General features: G+C 42.3%; 1 protein-coding gene across 6 annotated transcripts in view; it reads left to right on the top strand.

Annotated features, from left to right (window-relative positions):
* Positions 1 to 595: 595 nt before the first annotated feature.
* The window catches only part of smoc1 (SPARC related modular calcium binding 1), a 49,281-nt gene continuing 30,999 nt past the window's right edge, over positions 596 to 18,877 (top strand). For 5 of the 6 annotated variants that reach the window (XM_070978915.1, XM_070978918.1, XM_070978917.1 and 2 more), the window contains exons 1-3: positions 598 to 1,026; positions 17,330 to 17,495; positions 17,872 to 17,955. In XM_070978915.1, the coding sequence (XP_070835016.1) occupies positions 925 to 1,026; positions 17,330 to 17,495; positions 17,872 to 17,955 (352 nt within the window). In that variant the 5' untranslated portion in view covers positions 598 to 924. Of the gene's footprint in view, positions 1,027 to 17,329; positions 17,496 to 17,871; positions 17,956 to 18,877 lie in introns of all 6 variants that reach the window. The other variant, XM_070978914.1, reaches the window with a different exon arrangement.

Consider the following 18,877-nt stretch of genomic DNA (forward strand, 5'->3'; position numbering starts at 1 on the left):
TCTGAAAGAGGAAATCTCATCGCTGCCTTCTTTATGGTGAAAATAAGGTTTACTCTTAGAAATAAGTTAAATAATGAGCAATAATTAAGGATTAAGTGGCACGCACGCGCACGCACGCGCGCGCGCACACACACACACACACACACACACACACACACACACACACACACACACACACACACACACACACACACACGCTGACCCCCTGCCGTGCTTGTGACAGCTATTGACTTTACTCAATAGATGTTTTCCATTGTCGTCCAAGTACACAGGCTAAATGTCATGGCAGCAGGATCCTCGGCTATTCTGGAGCTTTATGAGACTCTGAAAGGGGATGAGAACCTAAAATTTGACTTCACAATTGCTCGGCCATTGTCCCTGCTCTCAAAGACTGATGATAACACACCGGGCGTCCGTGCAGCTGCTGAGTCTGACCACAGCAGCCTTTTCTCCTCGCCGCACAGCTCGTCTTGGACCGGCTCGCGGTGGGCGTGGCTTCTGGCGCCAGCCCTCGCTGCTCATTGGACGCAGGGCGCGTCAGTCAGCGGCGCTGCTCCCTCCGTCGCTTTTAAATGAAGTTGCAATGGACTCAGGCGCGACTCAACCTGTGGCGGCCGCGATGAACAGCTGATCCTCCCGCAGTGGATAAACGCAGTCGCCATGGTCACCGCCGCCTCGTGAGCTCTCATCCCGCGCGTGGCACTATGTGAATAGCTATCAGAGGAGCAGACAGAGGAAGAGAACTGAAGAGGAAAAGTGGTTTTGGAGCGGGTTGTTGTTTTTTTTTTCACCACCGTTTGGAACCTGTCGATCATCAGTGTGACACCCGGACACACACACACACCCACGCACACACTCACACTCACACTGAAACACACACAGTCTACCTGCCGCTCCCAGCTCTGCGCGCACCGACCATCAATTATGTTATTGTCAAGTCTTCTTCTTTTCACCTTTGCTCACCTGCTGGCGCCTCTGTTTCTCTGGTACCTGCCTCAAGTCTCCGCACAGAAGCCTGGTTCGCGGGTGAGTGTCTACCTGTGCGCCTGCTGGCTCACACGCCTCTTTTAGGATAATTTAAAAACACTGTGCTAAATTATATTCTACCAATATTGTACTTCCTTACTGGGAGAGAAACTTAGAGCAGTATAGAACACGTGGATCTAAACATGACTGGAAATAAAATTCATCACCGCCTCTCTGTCCAGACCAGGTGTCAAAAGACTAAATCTACTTTAATCTGTGATTTTGGGTCCTATAAAGCAACCGGTGATGCCAACAATTCAAAACTCAAAAGTCTCAAAAAGAGCATTTTTTGGTGGGTGAAATCTAAATAAATTCAGTCTATATGCAAATTAAACACCTGATTTATTACTGATTGTCTTGTCAAGTAAATAAATCCTGCTGCTGCTGTGGTGAAAGATGATCAATATTGTTAATTTTGAAGTACTTTGAGGTACTTTGTTTTTCTTGAACCCCCAAACTGTAACCAGCTAACTTTTAAGGACTTTTTAAGGCCTCTGTTGTATTTATTTTATTAAAAAATGTCCCTGCTCGTAAGGACTGTTCATAACCAGCTGCCGCACTTTTCCAGAAAAAAATGGCTTTAATTTTAAGACTTGTTTGTCAAATTTTCAGCTGAGTCATTGGAGACAGGTGTGTCAGCGATGCTTCAAATACAATTTGTGTCCTCTTTGTCTGAACTTACGATGCTGTAATCAGAGTATAAGACACGATAACAGGCCGCTTTCAGGGACACGGGATGTAAGTGAAGGTTATTCTGTTCGCTGCGATCGCTGAGCAGAGCTTAACCTGAACATGTGCCCACAGCATCCCTGCTCTGTTCGTCCTCCACTTCTCTGGGACAGATCTTTGTCACGGTCATGTCTCCATCTCTTCTTCCCCTCCCTCACCCTCATTTGTTCACCCTCTTGCCGAGGCTGTCTCACAAGTAGCGGTAGCACTATCCAGGCGGAGAGGGGAGGAAGTGATGGGGAGCAGCATTGTTCCACAGATGCAGTGTAATATTTGTGGTCAGGGGGTGGGTGGGGGGGTGAGGGGGGTGAATGTGTAAGACTCTCATATTGGAACTATTTCACAACATCTTCGAATCCTTCCTCCTCCCTCCCTACACCAGACGCTGTGGTCAAGATGGCTCTATGGAAAGAGTCACAGTGATTTTATACTTTGCGTAATCGCTTCATAATTGTTTTCCTACGGGCCGAATAATGGTACAGTCCGAGTGGAGCGTGTGGTTTTACTGTCATGTGAAGTGAGTTGGGTGCTTGTTGTGGCAGATCTGTGGTTAACCGTGCAGGATAATGCAACAAGTGCGAGGGAGTTTAGGAAATCAGAACAAAGGTGGTTTTATTGGACTTTTCTGGGCCTGATGACCTGAGCTGCCGTGCTGCTGTGAACTTTTCCGCCTCGTCCAGTTCGAGCTTTAGTTGAGGGATTTCATGCTCCTCTGCAGGCTGAGAAACTCTATCACCCTCTGCCTTAGGAAACCCTTTCAAAACCACACTGGATAAACTCCAAAATACAGGGTGATGTCAATTTGAAAACAAGGCTGCCTCTTAGTCCTCGAAAAGTTGACACTTTGGAGACAAAAGCTTTTCAGCAGCGGAGAGGGAATGAAACGCTGAAAACTTTTCCAAGGTTTGGTGAACAATCGTAGGATCTCTATCAAGTTAATCCATGAAATCAAACACTCTCCGCATCCACTTCATCCTCCTCCTGGCCTGGATCGGGCACCGAGGAGGAACGGTCGCGCTCGGCCTTCTGCACACCCCCGCTCACATCACAGTAGATACTTTTAACATTGCTCACAGCTGCCGTAATACCAGAATTCACACCCCCACTTTCCACCTTCGTATCATGGGTGAGAGCCTGAGCTAACTTCCCTGCATAGCACTGCTCCTCTCTCATCTGCCTGCAGGCTCTATGATGCAATAAGTGCACGAGTCCAACATTTCTCACAACTGGGGAATACGAGTAATTGGGACACTAGCAGAGCTTTAGACTCGCTGCCTTGTGATCGTTGCAGTTTTGTGCCGTTCAGATAAGTCTGTCTTGCCCGCCCCCTCCTCAGTCTCCAGTGTGACTCCGACGTCTCCTTCATTGTTAAGCATTTGTTCATCAACCAGAGGGAGCTTAGACGATAAGGATGTGTGATAATGGCTAAGGATGTTGCAGCACAGTCTCTGTAAATATCTGAATAACTTAGTTTAATTCAAAGACAATAACGGTGGAGGGAGGGAACGATTAAATGTAAAAGCCACCTTTATGATCTCACTGAAAAACCTTTTAATGCATCTTTATGTGAACTTATGCTTTTTTTTTTTTTTTTACAGTCTAAGACGATTAAAGTTCACATCTAATTGCAGGTCGTAATGACTGCCATAAGATATTTTGCAGGTTTTCTGGTCCTTAGCACCAGGAATGATCACTCTAACGAGGCAGGTGGTGGCCAGGCACTAAGAAACTAAATCTGTTTCCTGGGGGGACGTATTCAGAAATTAGGGCCAACAAATGAGGATGCCCTCCACGCGTACCCATCTAGCCTTAATCCCCTTCATCAAATTGACCTGTTAGTGCCAGGGATGGGATGCACTGAGCAGTCGACCCGCATACTTTGGTGACAGCATCAGGGAAGGCTCATAAACTCATTGAAAAACAAATATAAACAGGCCTTGCACGAGCGGCGAAGCAGCCAAGACTGCACAGCTTGCAGCTTGGGAAAGTAGAAGTTCAGTTCAAAAGCCGGAAAGCCTTTTTATTGGTGTGTGAGGTAGATCACAGCTAAAGCGCAGGTGTGAGTGGTCTGCAGGTGCCTGTGTGTGACCGGCGCATGGTCAGCTAATGGCTCTTTATTGTGCTTACAAAGGAATGGAGATCAGGCACAGGACTTTTTTAAGTGATGGAGAAAATGAATATGAAAACCGCAGTTTGATCGTGATTCTTTATAGACTTTTCACTTTCACTGATTGCATGGAGCATTTCAGAAGAAGTGGAGATGCCATTATCTCAACTGTGGCTACTGGACACTGGATATAAGACTTATATCATTGATTTATAGTTGATCATTTTAATCAGTGGTGCCTTATGAGCCCATCGACTCAGCAGTGTTGTCATGATGAAGAAATGCAACAAGTGGACTGGAATCCTAACCATTCCTGCAGTGTGCTTGGACTGTGTTTGCCAGGCCTTTGGACAGCTGCTCAAATGAAAGCTCTCCAGGACAAGTTAGATATCTTCAGGGCAAAAAGTGAGCAAAATCAATCACTGTATAAGGGAAAAGATGTTCAGACTTAAAAAAGGGATGTTCTTCTGAGTTTATCATAACAGCATGCTGCCTTCTCCATAATCAATGCTTTGCTCAAAATCTATTTACTGTGAGCGAAAGCAGAATTACTGATTTCGTCTGCATGCACACATAATTATATGTACATTAGAGTGTACATCACATCCTCAATTAAAGCTCAGTTGAATTTCTGAAAAGTAACTACTAAATGGCTTTGATGGAAATGATGGATTGAAGACATAGATGAAAAAAACATATATAATGTTGAGAGTGAGCATGTGTGTGCAGTTCAGTGAAAGGATATGTACGTATTTTAAAGCATTTTGTAGACAGGAAACGCAGAGATAGAGATCTGCAGTAGTAGCACAGAGTGAGAAGTTTGTCCGTCAACCATCCAACCGCTGAGATGCATCGAAGAGGAGCTGTTGACCATAATCACACAGATGTGCAGTGCACATTTCTCCATTTAGTCTTTATAGGGAAAAACATTCTTGGCAAAGGGATAAGGTCATAGTTTGGCATCACCGTCTTCTGCGAAGAGTCATGAAATACAAACCTTTCAGATTAACTTTGTCCTGACTTTTTTTGTTCAGCAGCAGTTTCTGATTAGGCACTTAAAGGAAAATCCCTAAAACAGTTATTGGTGACGAAGCTTGTGGTTTTGCGTTCTTTTGTTGTACGCTGGTGTGAGTTTGAATACTGTTACAACAGCATACATATGCATGATTTTGCTGTTCTTAGAGCCTTGAATAGATGATGGAAACAGCAAACTCAAAACGACCCTTCCTCTGGGGATTATGGATGTGCTCCACCATGTATGGCATTATATAATATTGTATATGCATGTGGAAATTATGGTGCAATGGCAGAGCTGGATAAAAGGCCGTAGTAATCCCAAACTCAAACTTTGTATCCTGTGACGATACTGAGACCAAATTTCTTGGCAATCAACTTGTAACATTTTGATGTTTCTTATGTGTAAAGTTGGCATAAACCCTTAAAGCAATTTTGGTAGAATTTTCTGACAATCTGTGTGTTTGGTTTCTCATTTCTTGTACGGAAGCTGAAATTGTGGTCAGTACTGCAAGAAAGGTCAGATGCTAAAGAAGCAATCTCAAAATGGTTTATCCTCTGGGTATCAGTACTGCGCTACAGTAAATATCAGTGGGTTCATTAGATACTAATGTTTCATGAGTAAAAGTGAAAATTTAGGCCCATGGAGGATGCTGGAGGAAAGGTTTGGGGTTCATCAAAGCATCAGGCTTTGTCCTCTGGGGACGGCGAATATTCACCATCAGAGGACAGATCAGCATTGCCATCATGTGGTTCCATCATTACCTGAGAAACATTTGTTGGTCATCATACAGTATGCTCTATTTAGCAGCTCAGGGATGGCGGCTATTGGATGGATTGGCATGAAATTTCGTACAGGCATTCATGGTTCCTTGAGGATGAAACCTACTGACTTTAGTATGCCCTGACTTTTCATCTAGCGCCATCAGCAGGTCAAATTCATCACATCTACGACATGGATTGGCTCAGATTTCAGTACAAGCATGAATGGCTCCTGGTGATGACTCTGGTGATCCCCTAACTCTTCCTCTAGTGCCACCATAAGGCTGACAGTAAAATATCTCAACTGTTGGATGGTGAAAATGAGCATTACAGTCGCACGTTTCGCCTCAGGGTAACATGGTCATAGAAATGAATCATATGGAAGAAAAAAACCTACTCTGTTGGAGCTGGTAGGAGGCATTCTGGAAAATCGAAGTGAATTAGAATAAATGAGACAAGTTGAGTGAAATCAGGCACGCTACTGAAAAATACCTAATGATTCCATTAAATGTCAACAAATTGCTTTTCTTTAATTGAAAACTTCAGTAAAACTTCGGTTCGCAGGCCGAGGCCTGACACGACGAGACTAGACACCTAGACTCCACTTATATTCCACAGGACACTGACAGATGGCTTTAAGGGCGACTCCACCAGCAGACCAATCAAATTGCTTACATATGTGGATTCCCTCAGATAGCTGCGTAATCAGCAAACGCATTTCATGCTCAATTTCGGGGCTTTCTAATCAGTGTAATGAAATGCAGTCAGAGTCCAGCTCTGTGATTTCAGGCCAGTGAGCTCCAAACACGGATCATCGCTGCTTCACTCAGCCTCTTCCTCTCTGCAGATCCTCCTGATTGTTGTGGTTTCTGGGGTGCGTTTGCATTTAGTTATTTGTCTGGTCCACTATGGGAACTTGCTCTATGTATGTGTTAGTGACATGCACTGGCTCTTGTTCGAGAGGAATACTGCTTGTTGAAAGAGTTATGGTTCTCTGTAATCCTTCAGATTATCAGGATGGCAGAAACACTTCCTCTTCCATATCAAACTAGCTCAGCAGATTAGCCTCTGTTCTGCCACATATTTAATCGTTTCCTTTGATATGAGCGAGTGTGTGGTCTCAGCTCAAGCATGCAATGGTGGTGTGGAATCTATTGTAATGTGTAATGGTCATACACACGTACATGCACACACACACTCTCTCACACACACTTCCTGGGAACAGCAGAGACAGCTGACTGTTCTGTAGCCAGGATGTAGCATTAGCGACAAACAAGGAATGTTGTTAATCAGATTTAGAGCCGTTTCCGAAAAGGAAGAACACCTCCCTCTCCCCCTTACTCACACTTTCATTTTGATTCCTTCACACCACTTCAAAAGAAACATAAGGAAGTCATCCTTTCTATTAATCTCGTATTTAATCTCCTGACCTTCGTGTAAAGAGGAAATCTGATTTAATCATTGTGTGAAACTGTTTTTCAAAAACTCCGTCAGATGTATCAAATCTAACAGAGTTTATAACTATAACAATAGATTAAAGCTGTTAAAATCACCATATTTATATTAGCAATGAATCAAATGTGTAATGGAGGAGTGATAAAGCCACTGAGAATTATTATCCAACTCTGCATTCCCCCTCAGATTCACACGGTGTTTTACTGTCCTTCGACTTGTTTTTTGTTTTTTCAGACGCAAACTTCACCGTTTTGGTTCAGTCTCACGGCTCTCATCAGCATTGTTTGCACATACAGTGGGCAAACGCTACCCGCCCTGCAGACAGAGTTAGCAACTAGCCGTGAACACAGTGGAGCATTTAGCAACTAAAGCACTAGGTGGTAGAGACCAAAAAAAGAGCTAAAAGAGAGTAAATACTGGACTTGCGTTCGCTGTGGGTAGAAACATGAATGAGCAATTGTCTGTCTAACTTGTTTATGCTGCCCCCAAGTGGCCAAAACTGTGTTTAAATTGGGTTTAAAAAATGCAAATGAAGCATAGTTGACAAAAAGCATTTGGTTTAATGATTTCATTGCATGAATTATAAACTCCCAAATACTACTATAATACTGCCTTTAAATGTGTGAATAATGTTAGAGCTTCTGTTTTAGAGGGCAGATTAAACAACAGATTTTTTGATACTTGCGTTGCAGACAAATAGAAACCTTATTCTTTTAAAGCTCACTTCTTTGCATTTCTTTGTAGAGTCAGAGATGAAAGAAAACCAAAGGTTACTACTTTGAATGTTTCAGTCCTTTTTCACTTAATTGCTCCGCACTTTCTCCACAAGTCAACTTTAAAAACTACTTTACCTACCGAAACATGACAGTAATTACGTAAAGAGGTCAAATAAAAATAAATGGTGGAGTAGGGGACTACACTTTAATGTTTTAAGCCCGATCCCCGGCCTCCCGCTGCGAGTGGCACACACACTTTGCACCTCCTGTGTGAAAGTTGTCCAGCTCCTTCAGCGCTCGCCAGTTCACAACATATTAGAACTGTGTTTTAAGGGTTTTAAAGGGTTACTTTGAGGATGTCAAATTACAGGTTTCTTTTTCAAGACAAAACCCAATTAGAAATTTAAAAGGAATAAGGGGGAGGAGAAGAAGGGTGCAGCTTTTCTTACATTCCTTTTTATTTTCTCCACTTTTTTATACCACAGTTAAGTAAAGTGTGTTAATTGAAGCAGCATGAGGGATGGCATTCGCTTTATAGATTTCCTGAAAACTAAATGCTAATTATCGGACAAAAGTGATTACATCGGCCTGTTAAAAGCACACAACAGTACACAATTAGCCCTGACTTTGGTGAACGATTTTCATTGGCTTGTTACCTCTGTGGTTGGCTCACTTTTATTCTCTTTTTCCTCTATTTGACTAATCCACTTGTTGGCTAGTGAGGGAATGCCAAAAACACCCGTTGATTAATGACACAGCGATGCATCAGACGGCCATATATGAATGTATTTATGTATGCGTTGGCGTTGTTGCATTGTTTGTTGTTGTTGTTCCCAAAGGGGATAATGAGCCCATCACACGTTAGCGTGGAGCTGGCACACAGAGCTCTCTCTCTCTCTCTCTCTCTCTCTCTCTCTCTCTCTCTCTCTCTCTCTCTCTCTCTCTCTCTCTCTCTCTCTCTCTCTCTCTCTCTCTCTCACATACACACACACACACACACACACACACACACACACACACACACACACACACACACACACACACACACACACACACACACACACATAGACAGCTTGTAATGAATCTCTGTCTGTGCATGCAAAAGCCTTTTCCTTAGAAGCAGTGATGTCATTCATGTCAGGGTGCATTTTCCTGTTGGTTAAATAGAACAGACATTTTTTTGTTCTACACAGGATCTGATTTAACCATCCCTTGTGATATCAAGTCAGGGAAAGAGCTGCAGTCGGCCCTCGTTAGAACAAAGTGGAGAGGGGCTGTCATTGAAGTGGGCTTCTCCAAATAAAGATTTTTGACTAAATGGAAGATCAATCATGAGAAAAACTGGCAAAATTTTTCTCTGTAATAACAAACATATTGCAGCCTGTATTTGTATTGTTCCGCCTCCAGTTTCACGTAGGCCACACTACAAAAACTACCCACATTATCTTTTCAGCACATGAATTTTAACAATTTGGAAGCACTTCTGAGTCTGCAAACATCAGAGTTAAGTGCTTAAGACAGTTTTAAAAGCCATAGAAAAGCCACATCACCTCTGTGATTGGACAGAAAACTCTCTGAAAAGAAATCCCTGAAAAATCATCTCTAATTAAAAAGGAAATTTTAGTGTGAAGCGCAGATTAAATCTGAAATGATGCTGACATTTCTGTAAAAATGAATGCACCACAAATTTCCTTCTGTTGTTAAGTAATTAAGATGTTTCTGTTACAGTTATTTGGAAATGAAACCTCAATGAGTTTTTAAAACTAACCAAGAGTATTAAGTAATTCTAATGGCTGCAGACTGTTATACTATAATTCCGAGTTTTAACAGCGACAGCAATACAGTCGGTAATTTCCAAACACAACATCAGCCTCAAGTACAACATTTAGCTTTCTGCAGGTCTGAAACCTCATCTCTCTTTGCAGCTCATAAACAGCATTGTACTAACAGTACAAAGACACAGCTGACATTTTATACAGCTTTGTACATAACAGAGGGAAACACACAAACACACCACAACTCATTGTTCGCTCATGACAAGTCACAACTGCTTATGATCATTGTTAACGCTTAAATCATCACGTTCACCATGTCCATTAATCAAATCAAAGGACTGAACCAAGTTTTACCTCCTTGACTACAAATCAAATAATCTTCACATGTTCGCTGAACATCTTCTGAAGCAGTGTTTTAGATTTCGGGGTGCATTTCTTTTAATAAACGTCGACTGAGTTGTGTAATGCGTCATAGTGAAAATGCAGACGATGCTGTTGTGTCATTTGCACAGTTGTGATTTGAAGTTGTTTGCTAAAACATGCATCATCACTGTTGCAAAGGTTGTATAAAGCCTTTTGTGGCTGCAAAGGGAAGTGCGTGATGTCTGAGAAATGACCTCAAGTGATGTCACGAGTCACTGCTGGTTGGGTCTGAAGTTTGAAAATGATGTACAGGGGTATTCTTTTAAAACGTGGCCTTTTCTACATGTTTTGGCCTTTAGTCCAGACACAAGCGAGACTTCTAGTTGCAGGTACCCTACCAGTAATAGCTTCTGATTGGCCACCATACTGTAGCTTTAGAGCTAGGGTTGTATTTCAATGTTAGCAAGATTTTTTTGTGCTTGTGTGGTCTGGATCTTTTTCAGAACGGAGGAGGAAAAGCCTATTTTCAAAAATATCTGTGTATGTGTGGACTAGGCATGAAACAAATCTGTGGTGTGGAGTTAGACAGAACTCAGCTTACCGGTTGCTTGAGGCTACATTAGCCACCGCTAGCATAAAACACCTAAATCTCTGACTGAACTGTCGCCAACTGAGTGGCATTATGGGTAGTGTGAGTGCTTGGTTTGAGAAGGAAGAAGAATGCGTGGAGTAAAGGTGACGATATCGCTGGATCTGCAGCATTGAATTTAGTCCTTTTTTAAAAAAACTGTCCGTTGTGGCTCCAACAGTGTTAAAAGGGGCGAAAATGGTGGAATACTCTTTTAAGACACATAGTGTTTAAGACACGATGGGTTCTGATCTGATCCAAGTGTTGTTTCACCCCCAGAAACAGGAATTTGTTTGGTCAGATTGGTGTTTGTGTATGTTCCTGACACCACAGCTCTGGTGTATGTGGGAAATAAATCGAACATAAGCCAGTTGGAAAGTTTAACGTAACTGCATTTACTGTAGGAGACGTAATCCACAGATTTGTTTATTTACCACCTTTGTTCCGTTTCATACAGCCTGCTTTTTCCCCTGTCAGACCTTTAAGCGAGCATATATAAAAATAATTATTTTCTAATCATATTCTTTCTTCTTGTTCCACTGCTGTGGCTCAGGCTGGAACAGATTCCCTGCCAGTGACGGTAAAAAAAGACCATTTTGCTAATGCTATAATGGTTGCACAATGGGGGTTGCATTTCACTTATTTTATGAGTGGTGGAGAGAGAGCTCAGGGCTCTGTGTGCTTCTGACTGAGTTGTGTGTGTGAGATTGTGTGTATTTGAGTGTGTTGGGGGAATTTGGCTTGTTAAATGTGAGATCTCATTGTTTCCAGGTCAAGATATCAGTACCAAACCATCGTGTAACTCCCCTGGTGTTTTACCTTCAGCTCATCTTTGACTTCATCTCTTTGGTGGGCCATCAGGCAGAGGAGGATCCCATGTCCTCACAGTGTATGGGGGTTTATATTCAAGCTTTCTTTCTGTCCATTGAAGATGTGAAAAATGTATATTTGTTCTTGTTCTCCCATTTGGAAATTAAAGAAAGGGCCTCTGTGCGGTTGTTAAAGTGAGATTATTCCCTCAGGGGTACATTTAATACTCCATTATGCTATTTGGCGCTTTGGCTTCTCTGTCGATCTTTCATGTGCTGCCTGTTGCACTGCGATGTAAAACTTTACATAATGATGTGCAGGATGGGAATATGAGCGAGTTTCTCACCACAGGTTTAGGTAATTAATGTTATTTTGAGCAGCGCGTGTTCCTCAGCAGAGCCAACAATAGCTCCTGTTACATGTTAGTCTGTTTAATTTGGATGTGTTTGTTTGGTTTTGATTATAGGACGTCGGGCGGGTCTCTACTCCAGCCACTATTGGCCTAACAGGAGGGGCTGTTTTCCCTCAGGAGATAATGCCAGGTCTCGTCATCCTGGCCAACACTGTAGCAGCTGATTGCTGTCAAACAGACCTGGGTCAGACATTGACTGAAAATAACTCTTAGCGTTTGTTTGAACCTCCTTAAGTCGCCAGATGGGTGGGGTTTACCACATCAGGATAATTCAGACAGTATTTGGTAAGCTGGAAACCACACAAAAGTGTAAGACTCTTGTCAAATGTTTTACTGATTGCCTGCAAACTACTTTGTCTGGTACTAAAAGACAAACCTCACTCATTTGCCTGTCCCTGCTAGTTAAGAGAGTCGTTTTTCAGATGCGATGTGATCCAGGCTCAGTGTCATTCGCTGCTGGTGTGAGTGAACTTTGTTTTGGCAGAAGTCAAATGTGAACCATGTGCACATTTATTGTATTGCAGACCTCATGTAGAGCTGTGGTCCTGTAGAAACAGTTGTGAGACTCGATCAGACCGGAGAGGTGGCTGGGATACAGTGCAGAGAGTCAGTGTCAGCAGATTAGATTAGATAGGGTTTAGCATAGCGTCTGCTATTCGATATTCTCTCCTGGAGGCTTGATTTTTCTTTCTGCATTCATTTAGATGTTGTTTTTTTCAGCTGTTTTAATCTGAAACAGTTCTTTGGTTATGCACGAGCAATTAAGGATTTTGAAAACTTTTTATATTGATTTATAATTACAAACAGTACAGTCCGCACAATTTCATCAGTAGCAGGCTATTTTCCGTTAGCAAGCAGCAGTTGGACATTTTGCCTTCTCGAGCTAGAGGAGAAGATCGATACCACTCTCATACCTGTCAGTTCAATATGAACATAGAGCCAGGAGCCTGTTAGCTTAGCGTAAAGACAGGAAACAGGGTGGACACTGCTAGCTAGGAACATGATATGCACAGTTAGTTTAATCTGTACAAAAAGTGTAAAAACAAGTTGTAGCCAACAAGTAATAGTCCAGCACATAACTTTTCCATCAAAACACAAGGTGATAATCACCTTTACAGGTGCAGGTAAGTGGATTTAGTGTGGCTTGGCTAGCTGTTTCATGTCGTTTCCAGATTCTATGCTAAGCTAAGCTAACCGGCTGCTGGAATCTTTTCGTATCATATAAATTCTCTTGTATGTGTGTGCATGTGAGCTCTTTGTGAAACTGTAATCAGTAAAGCAAAGTTACTTGCATTTCCTAAATTTACATGCATTTACATGTGAGGCTAAATGAGACCTGCTGAACACTCACCATCAACACCTTGGAGAAAAAAAAGTCAAATGTTCCCTCAAGAGTATTTTTAAATTTTTCAATCGTGAACTCAAGTGAAAGAACTCCCAACCATAAATTTAGAACGTTTTTCTGGTCTGCTGCAGTCTCTGGTTTCACCTTTACGGGAGACGAGTCTGTGTGTGGGACAGTATGACTAAGAAATGACTATGTGTGGGAGACTTGGTAGGAGTGTTTATTTCCACTTACTGGACAATGCCGTCTCAAAATCTCGGATTTAATGTTTTATTATGACAGTGGAGGTACAGAGGCTGCATCCATTAAGCTTGTGAGTCAGGGACGGGGAGGACGGGTCAGTCTGTGGGCAGAGGCCAGACTCTGTGGCTCTTAACCTGGAGGAGTGGCCGGTTAGACTTAAATCACTTTTTTAGAATAGCTGGCTTTGGATACTGATTTAAGGATTTAACAGTTCATCACATAGACAAACTGCTTTCTGACCACAGTACTTTGGCTCAGGCTGGTCCACTCTTTAACCACCTCTGCAGTGGAAGAAACATGTAACTGCTTTCTTCTTTTCCCCTACTTAAAGAGAAAGTTAAGGCTCTCCACACTACCTGTATTATAAGATAGATAAGAATAAAACCATATGCTTCTTTATTGTGGGGGATACGCTGCAGATACATGCATCTTTTTTCAAACTAGTGAATTACTCCTGTCCTTCACTGAAGTCAGGAGGAGGACACACAAGTTAAAAATGAAAAGATGTTTCCTCCCTGTCTGCACTTTCTCATAAAGAGTCACATCATGATTTAGTTTAACTCTGAGCTGTCTGACAAGAGACTTTCTACCATGCTTCAATGCCAAAGCTGAAATCACATTAAAGTGTCTGGCTTTCTCTGGACGTATTGTTACAGCGAGGCGAGCTGGATTTGTGTCCCACTGTATCCTCTGAAGTATTATTCCCCTTTTGTTTCAATTTCCTTTCACCTTGGTATATGAGGGGCTTTGGTATCAGTTGAAGGGAAGTATCAACATTTCAGCCGAGTTAAAGCAGCCAAAAGAGGCTCTCTGTGCTCACAACTTGGATATTTTAACAGCTACATTGTTTTATGTGCAGCTTTGACCCTCCAGTTTCAGGACACTTTCTTAAACTCTGGACCACCCTGCCACCCTCACCTCCTGATTTTATCTGGCAGATACTGAAACTCCGGTATCTTTGTCTATTTCAAGAAAAGTGTAATCTCCCTTTGTTCTTTGCAGATAACGGAGCATCTGCCTGTGCTGACAGCTGTGACAGTTACTGTGATAATTTCACCACTGCAGAAAAAAAACCCCAAACAGTCTATCTAGTGTTATATTTAGTTGTAAAAATAATATTTTTCAGGAACAGTTAAAATATCCTGCCTGTGCGGTGAAATAATTCCACATTTTTTCCAATGAGGCTTCATCTGTTTAAGTATTAACACAAGCCAGAAAAAGGCAGTTCTCTTCACTAATATGATGAAAATGATCCAAACAAAGTCTTGAATGTCAGTTAATTTGCATTGGACACGTGTGATATTAGCTCACCAGTTGGCAGACTTCTCACCTTTTGAATTTTGGACTGGGTTTTTGATGAAATTGCTAGAATTAGAAATTATTGTTCATGACTGTCATGACTGTCAGCTCTGGCAGATGCTCTCTAGTGTCAGAAAAGTAAAAAAACCCACAAACGTCTGTAAATAGATTACTTTCTGCCCTGCTTCTCATTTTCTTCACCACATCTTGGATTTGTAATTTGTGCTATAACAAGTTTCAACTCCTGTGTCGTTTCCAGGGAGCGAGTGAGATATCAGCCAAGATATGACAAAGATTATAAAATTCAAGTAATAAGAGTATGCTGCCACTGCGGCTGGGTGAGTCTTCATCATTCTTTAGCAGCGTGGCTCTCAGGATGCTCGGTCGCTCCAGCACTTTGGTCAGACTGAAATATCTCAGTGGATGAGATGGATTGGCATAAAATCCTCCTCAGAAATTCATGGTTCACAAAGCGTGAATTATAGTGACTTTGGTGACTGCCTGACGTTTCATCTAGCACCACCATGAGGGTGACATCAGTGGTGAAATATCTCAACAGTAATTGGATGGATTGCTATGAAATTTGGTGCAGATGGTCATGACCCCGTCTTGATAAATTGTAAAAACTTTGGTGATCCCTTCACGTTTCATCTAGCGCCACCAGCAGGTAAAACTCTGAAACTGTCCAGTACCAAATACCTGCATACCTTCTGTTTGCAATGCTAAAGGTAAAATGCAATGCTAATGCTAACATGCTAAATTAAGATGGTAAACATGGTGAAGATTATACCTGTTAAATATCAGCATGTTGGCATTGTTGTTGCGAGCATGTTAGCATGCTTACATAACACAGTTCAAGCACTACAGAGCTGCCTGCTAGCATGACAGTAGATTCATAATCCTATTTTGTGCCTTTTCTGTCAAATTAAAAATTAACCTGCCCTAAAAACAGTCATTTCCAAATGTAAAGTAGAAGGGTTTTCAGTTAGCGTTCACATTAAGCTGAACTCTTTCAGCAAAGAGCAGATTATAGGAGATTAGTTGAAGTGCCCACCGATCTATGAAAGTCAAATTGTCCGGGAAAATAGTGTCACTGGTGGATATTTAAAGTGTGGTTTTATTGGTTGTTATAAGGCAGAGTGGATGGAGAGGCAAAGACTTGTGATGGTTTCTGGAGCAGTCTGACATATAGATTTACTGTAATTAATACCAATGCAAAGCCACAGATGGACGTACAGTACTGCATTAACAGAGGAAAAAATGCAGTTAATCTTTTTAGAGCACATTAGATGAAAACTCCCGGTGATTCATTTGTATATGAGATCCAGTTGTACACCAGCTCTTTCATGACATCAGCCGTTTGGCTTTGTTACCATCTACACTTTGTTCAGGTCTGTCTTGATTGCTCTTTATACGTTCAGAAAAAATCTGTCTCCAAGCAACATTTTTCATGTTGTTCAAAATAACATTTTTTTCGTGCCGGGCATTTGGATGAGGAGGGAGAATGACAACGAAAGTGTGCTTGTGTACATGCGTGCTCCACACATGCATTTCTACAGTTGATCATTTTGAAAACTGCCTCAGACCATCTGATCGGATCTGGCGAGCGAAGGATGGAAACTGTGCCTTTTGTTTCTGGCCCGGTCTCATTTTCCACCACCTTCCTGCCTCTGTACCTGCCCTTAATGAGATCTCTTGTGTCAGATTCAGAGCTCCAACAAGCATTCTGGTAATTGCTTAAGAGGCCTTGGATGAAAAATGCATTTGAGAAAGTTTCCTACATGAGAGCAGCATGTTTTCCTTTTCTTTTTCGTGTCCTTTATGAAACAGGTGTTTGAGCAGCCACGACGTTTAATCATCATTTGCAAGATAAGACAAATGAAGAGCTCCTTAAATAGTTGAAACATTTTCAACAAGAGCTGGCTCGGATTCGCTGCGAGGCCACTTTTCACAGCTGAGGACTCTGGTGCTGCTCAATGCACACCTACTCTCTCCTCGCTAACCCACAACTCCATCTTTTTGGCAAACTCTGTGCTCCCCTGAAATCCTTTAGACCTTAAATATATTTGGGGCAGCTGCGAAGCCAAGAACCATTACTGCTGTCAGAGGGAAGGCCGTCTTCCAACAGTAGAGTAGAATCGACTCACTAATAGATCATGAGTAAAGATCTGGGGGGAAGGATTCCCATTGCTCTGAATGTGGTTTGGCCCCTTTGAAACTTAATCAAGGTTCAACCCGTCACCAGCCAAAGATCAATTAGATAAATTAGCCCTTGAGGTTGAGCTTCAATGCAGAGCTGCTCAAACCCTCGTTACAGTAGCCTAAACAAAGAAAGGCAGCGGCCGACAAGTGTTCAAAGAGCAAAAGAAATGTTTTGAGCGAAATGGGCAAGTGACCCATGAGTCCAATTTGTATGTTACTTTGGCATAATCTCAGATTCAGCTGAATGCAGCCTTTGTTCAACCGCAGTGAGACTAGAAAGAAAGAAAAGGAGCCTAAAGGAAAGGACAAACCAAATCTTCAAGGAATGAGGAAAAAAAAGCTATAAGTTGAGTAATAAGACGTATCTGTCATGTTATATGAGTTAAATTCCTCATGTGTTGTATCACTGTTTTGCCAACGTGCTGCTGTGTTTGTCACTGCAGTGGCTGATCGGAGACAGAGACAGTCACTGCGGGGTGATCTGCTCGCGGACGCAGGGGAAGCCGGTGTGCGGCTCGGACGGGCGGAGCTATGAGACCGGCTGTGAGCTGCAGAGGGCGCGCTGCAAAGATAAAACGCTGACACTGGCACACCGCGGCCGCTGTCGAGGTGAGAGCTGAACGCTGGTTACAGAATGTGTACGTAACGATGTGACGAGGTGAGAAAGTGATCTCTCAGGGCGCACTCAAGGAAAGTCAGATTTTAGAAACACTTCCTGTTTATTACATTTATTGGGACTCAGTAAGAAGTAAAAAGTGTTTTAGCTAATTCCTGAAAAACGTCTGCCCAAAAAGTCCATGCATGAATAAACAACTTCAAGCGAATTGTTGTCCTTTTTGACACTCACTACAACAAAAACATCAACAGCACTGTTGAGTATACAAACAACATGGATTTTACTGTCCTTAAGTATGCGTTTTTAGTATGTCTTATTCATGACATGACTCCACCTTTCAGACTACATAGAGGTTTGTGTGACTTTCAGGTAAAAACTGGGCGAAAAACGATCAGCAGCAGGTGGCTCCGGTGCCGACGTCCTCATCTGAGGGGAGGGACCTGGAGCTCAAAGGTAAGGACCAGGAAACCTGTGAACACCTCTGAATCTGATCCACAGTCCTACAAACAGGGAGTGACTGTGAGCAGATAAACTAAAATGGTACACTGTTCTGCGTTGCCAAGATTCACCTAAAATGCGTTTTGCCTAATTGTAACCTAATCTAATCTTCCCCTGGAGACTATATACTTTAACTTGAGAAAGCAAAAGCACGCAGTGATTTACTTGAGACTCAAAGAGCATGTTGCAGCTCGGACCCAAAGTGAACACCAGACAGTTTGAGAAAAGTGGAACTGAATGAGAAGATGTCTTTCATTTTCCGCCTCACTGTAGGCGTGTAAGTTTTTACAGACCAGGATCACACACTTCCTCAGTCTCTGGATGCCAGCCACTCAACAACAGCAGAGATTGATAGGTCTAGAGTCAAGGTTGGAACTTGGCACCACCCCCCCCCCTTTTTTTTTTTTTCAGCCCCACTGTCCATTAGGAAAACAACAGTCCCAACAAAACCCATTTTTGGAGTGAGATGTGTTCCCTCTGTATGGTAATACGTGGTTTTGTTTCATAATATCTGTGGTGTGCCAAGGAAAGGAAAGCCGGGCAAAGCTCACACAGTCTTTGCATATGCGGCCGGCCTGTTTGGTTGTAATGAAACTGCAGCTTTATTTAAGCAGGCAGTTCATGAACCAATCATTGTTTACAATGGCAAAGCCTGGCAAGGGCTTATTGAGGTGTGCGTGAGATTCAGATTAAACACAACAGATACAAGACATGTAAATTGCTAACAGGTACAACAAACAACCACAAACAACAACAAATGTATAATTATGGCTGTTAGGACAGGCAGATCTGTTTATTCATTATTCAGCTGTGAATAAATAACATGAGTGGAATCAACACATCATGAGCCAGCTCATTATTCAAAATCACTAAAATG

The sequence above is a fragment of the Chaetodon trifascialis genome, chromosome 14 (assembly GCF_039877785.1).
Source record: "Chaetodon trifascialis isolate fChaTrf1 chromosome 14, fChaTrf1.hap1, whole genome shotgun sequence".
In the NCBI taxonomy this organism is placed as follows: domain Eukaryota; kingdom Metazoa; phylum Chordata; class Actinopteri; order Chaetodontiformes; family Chaetodontidae; genus Chaetodon; species Chaetodon trifascialis.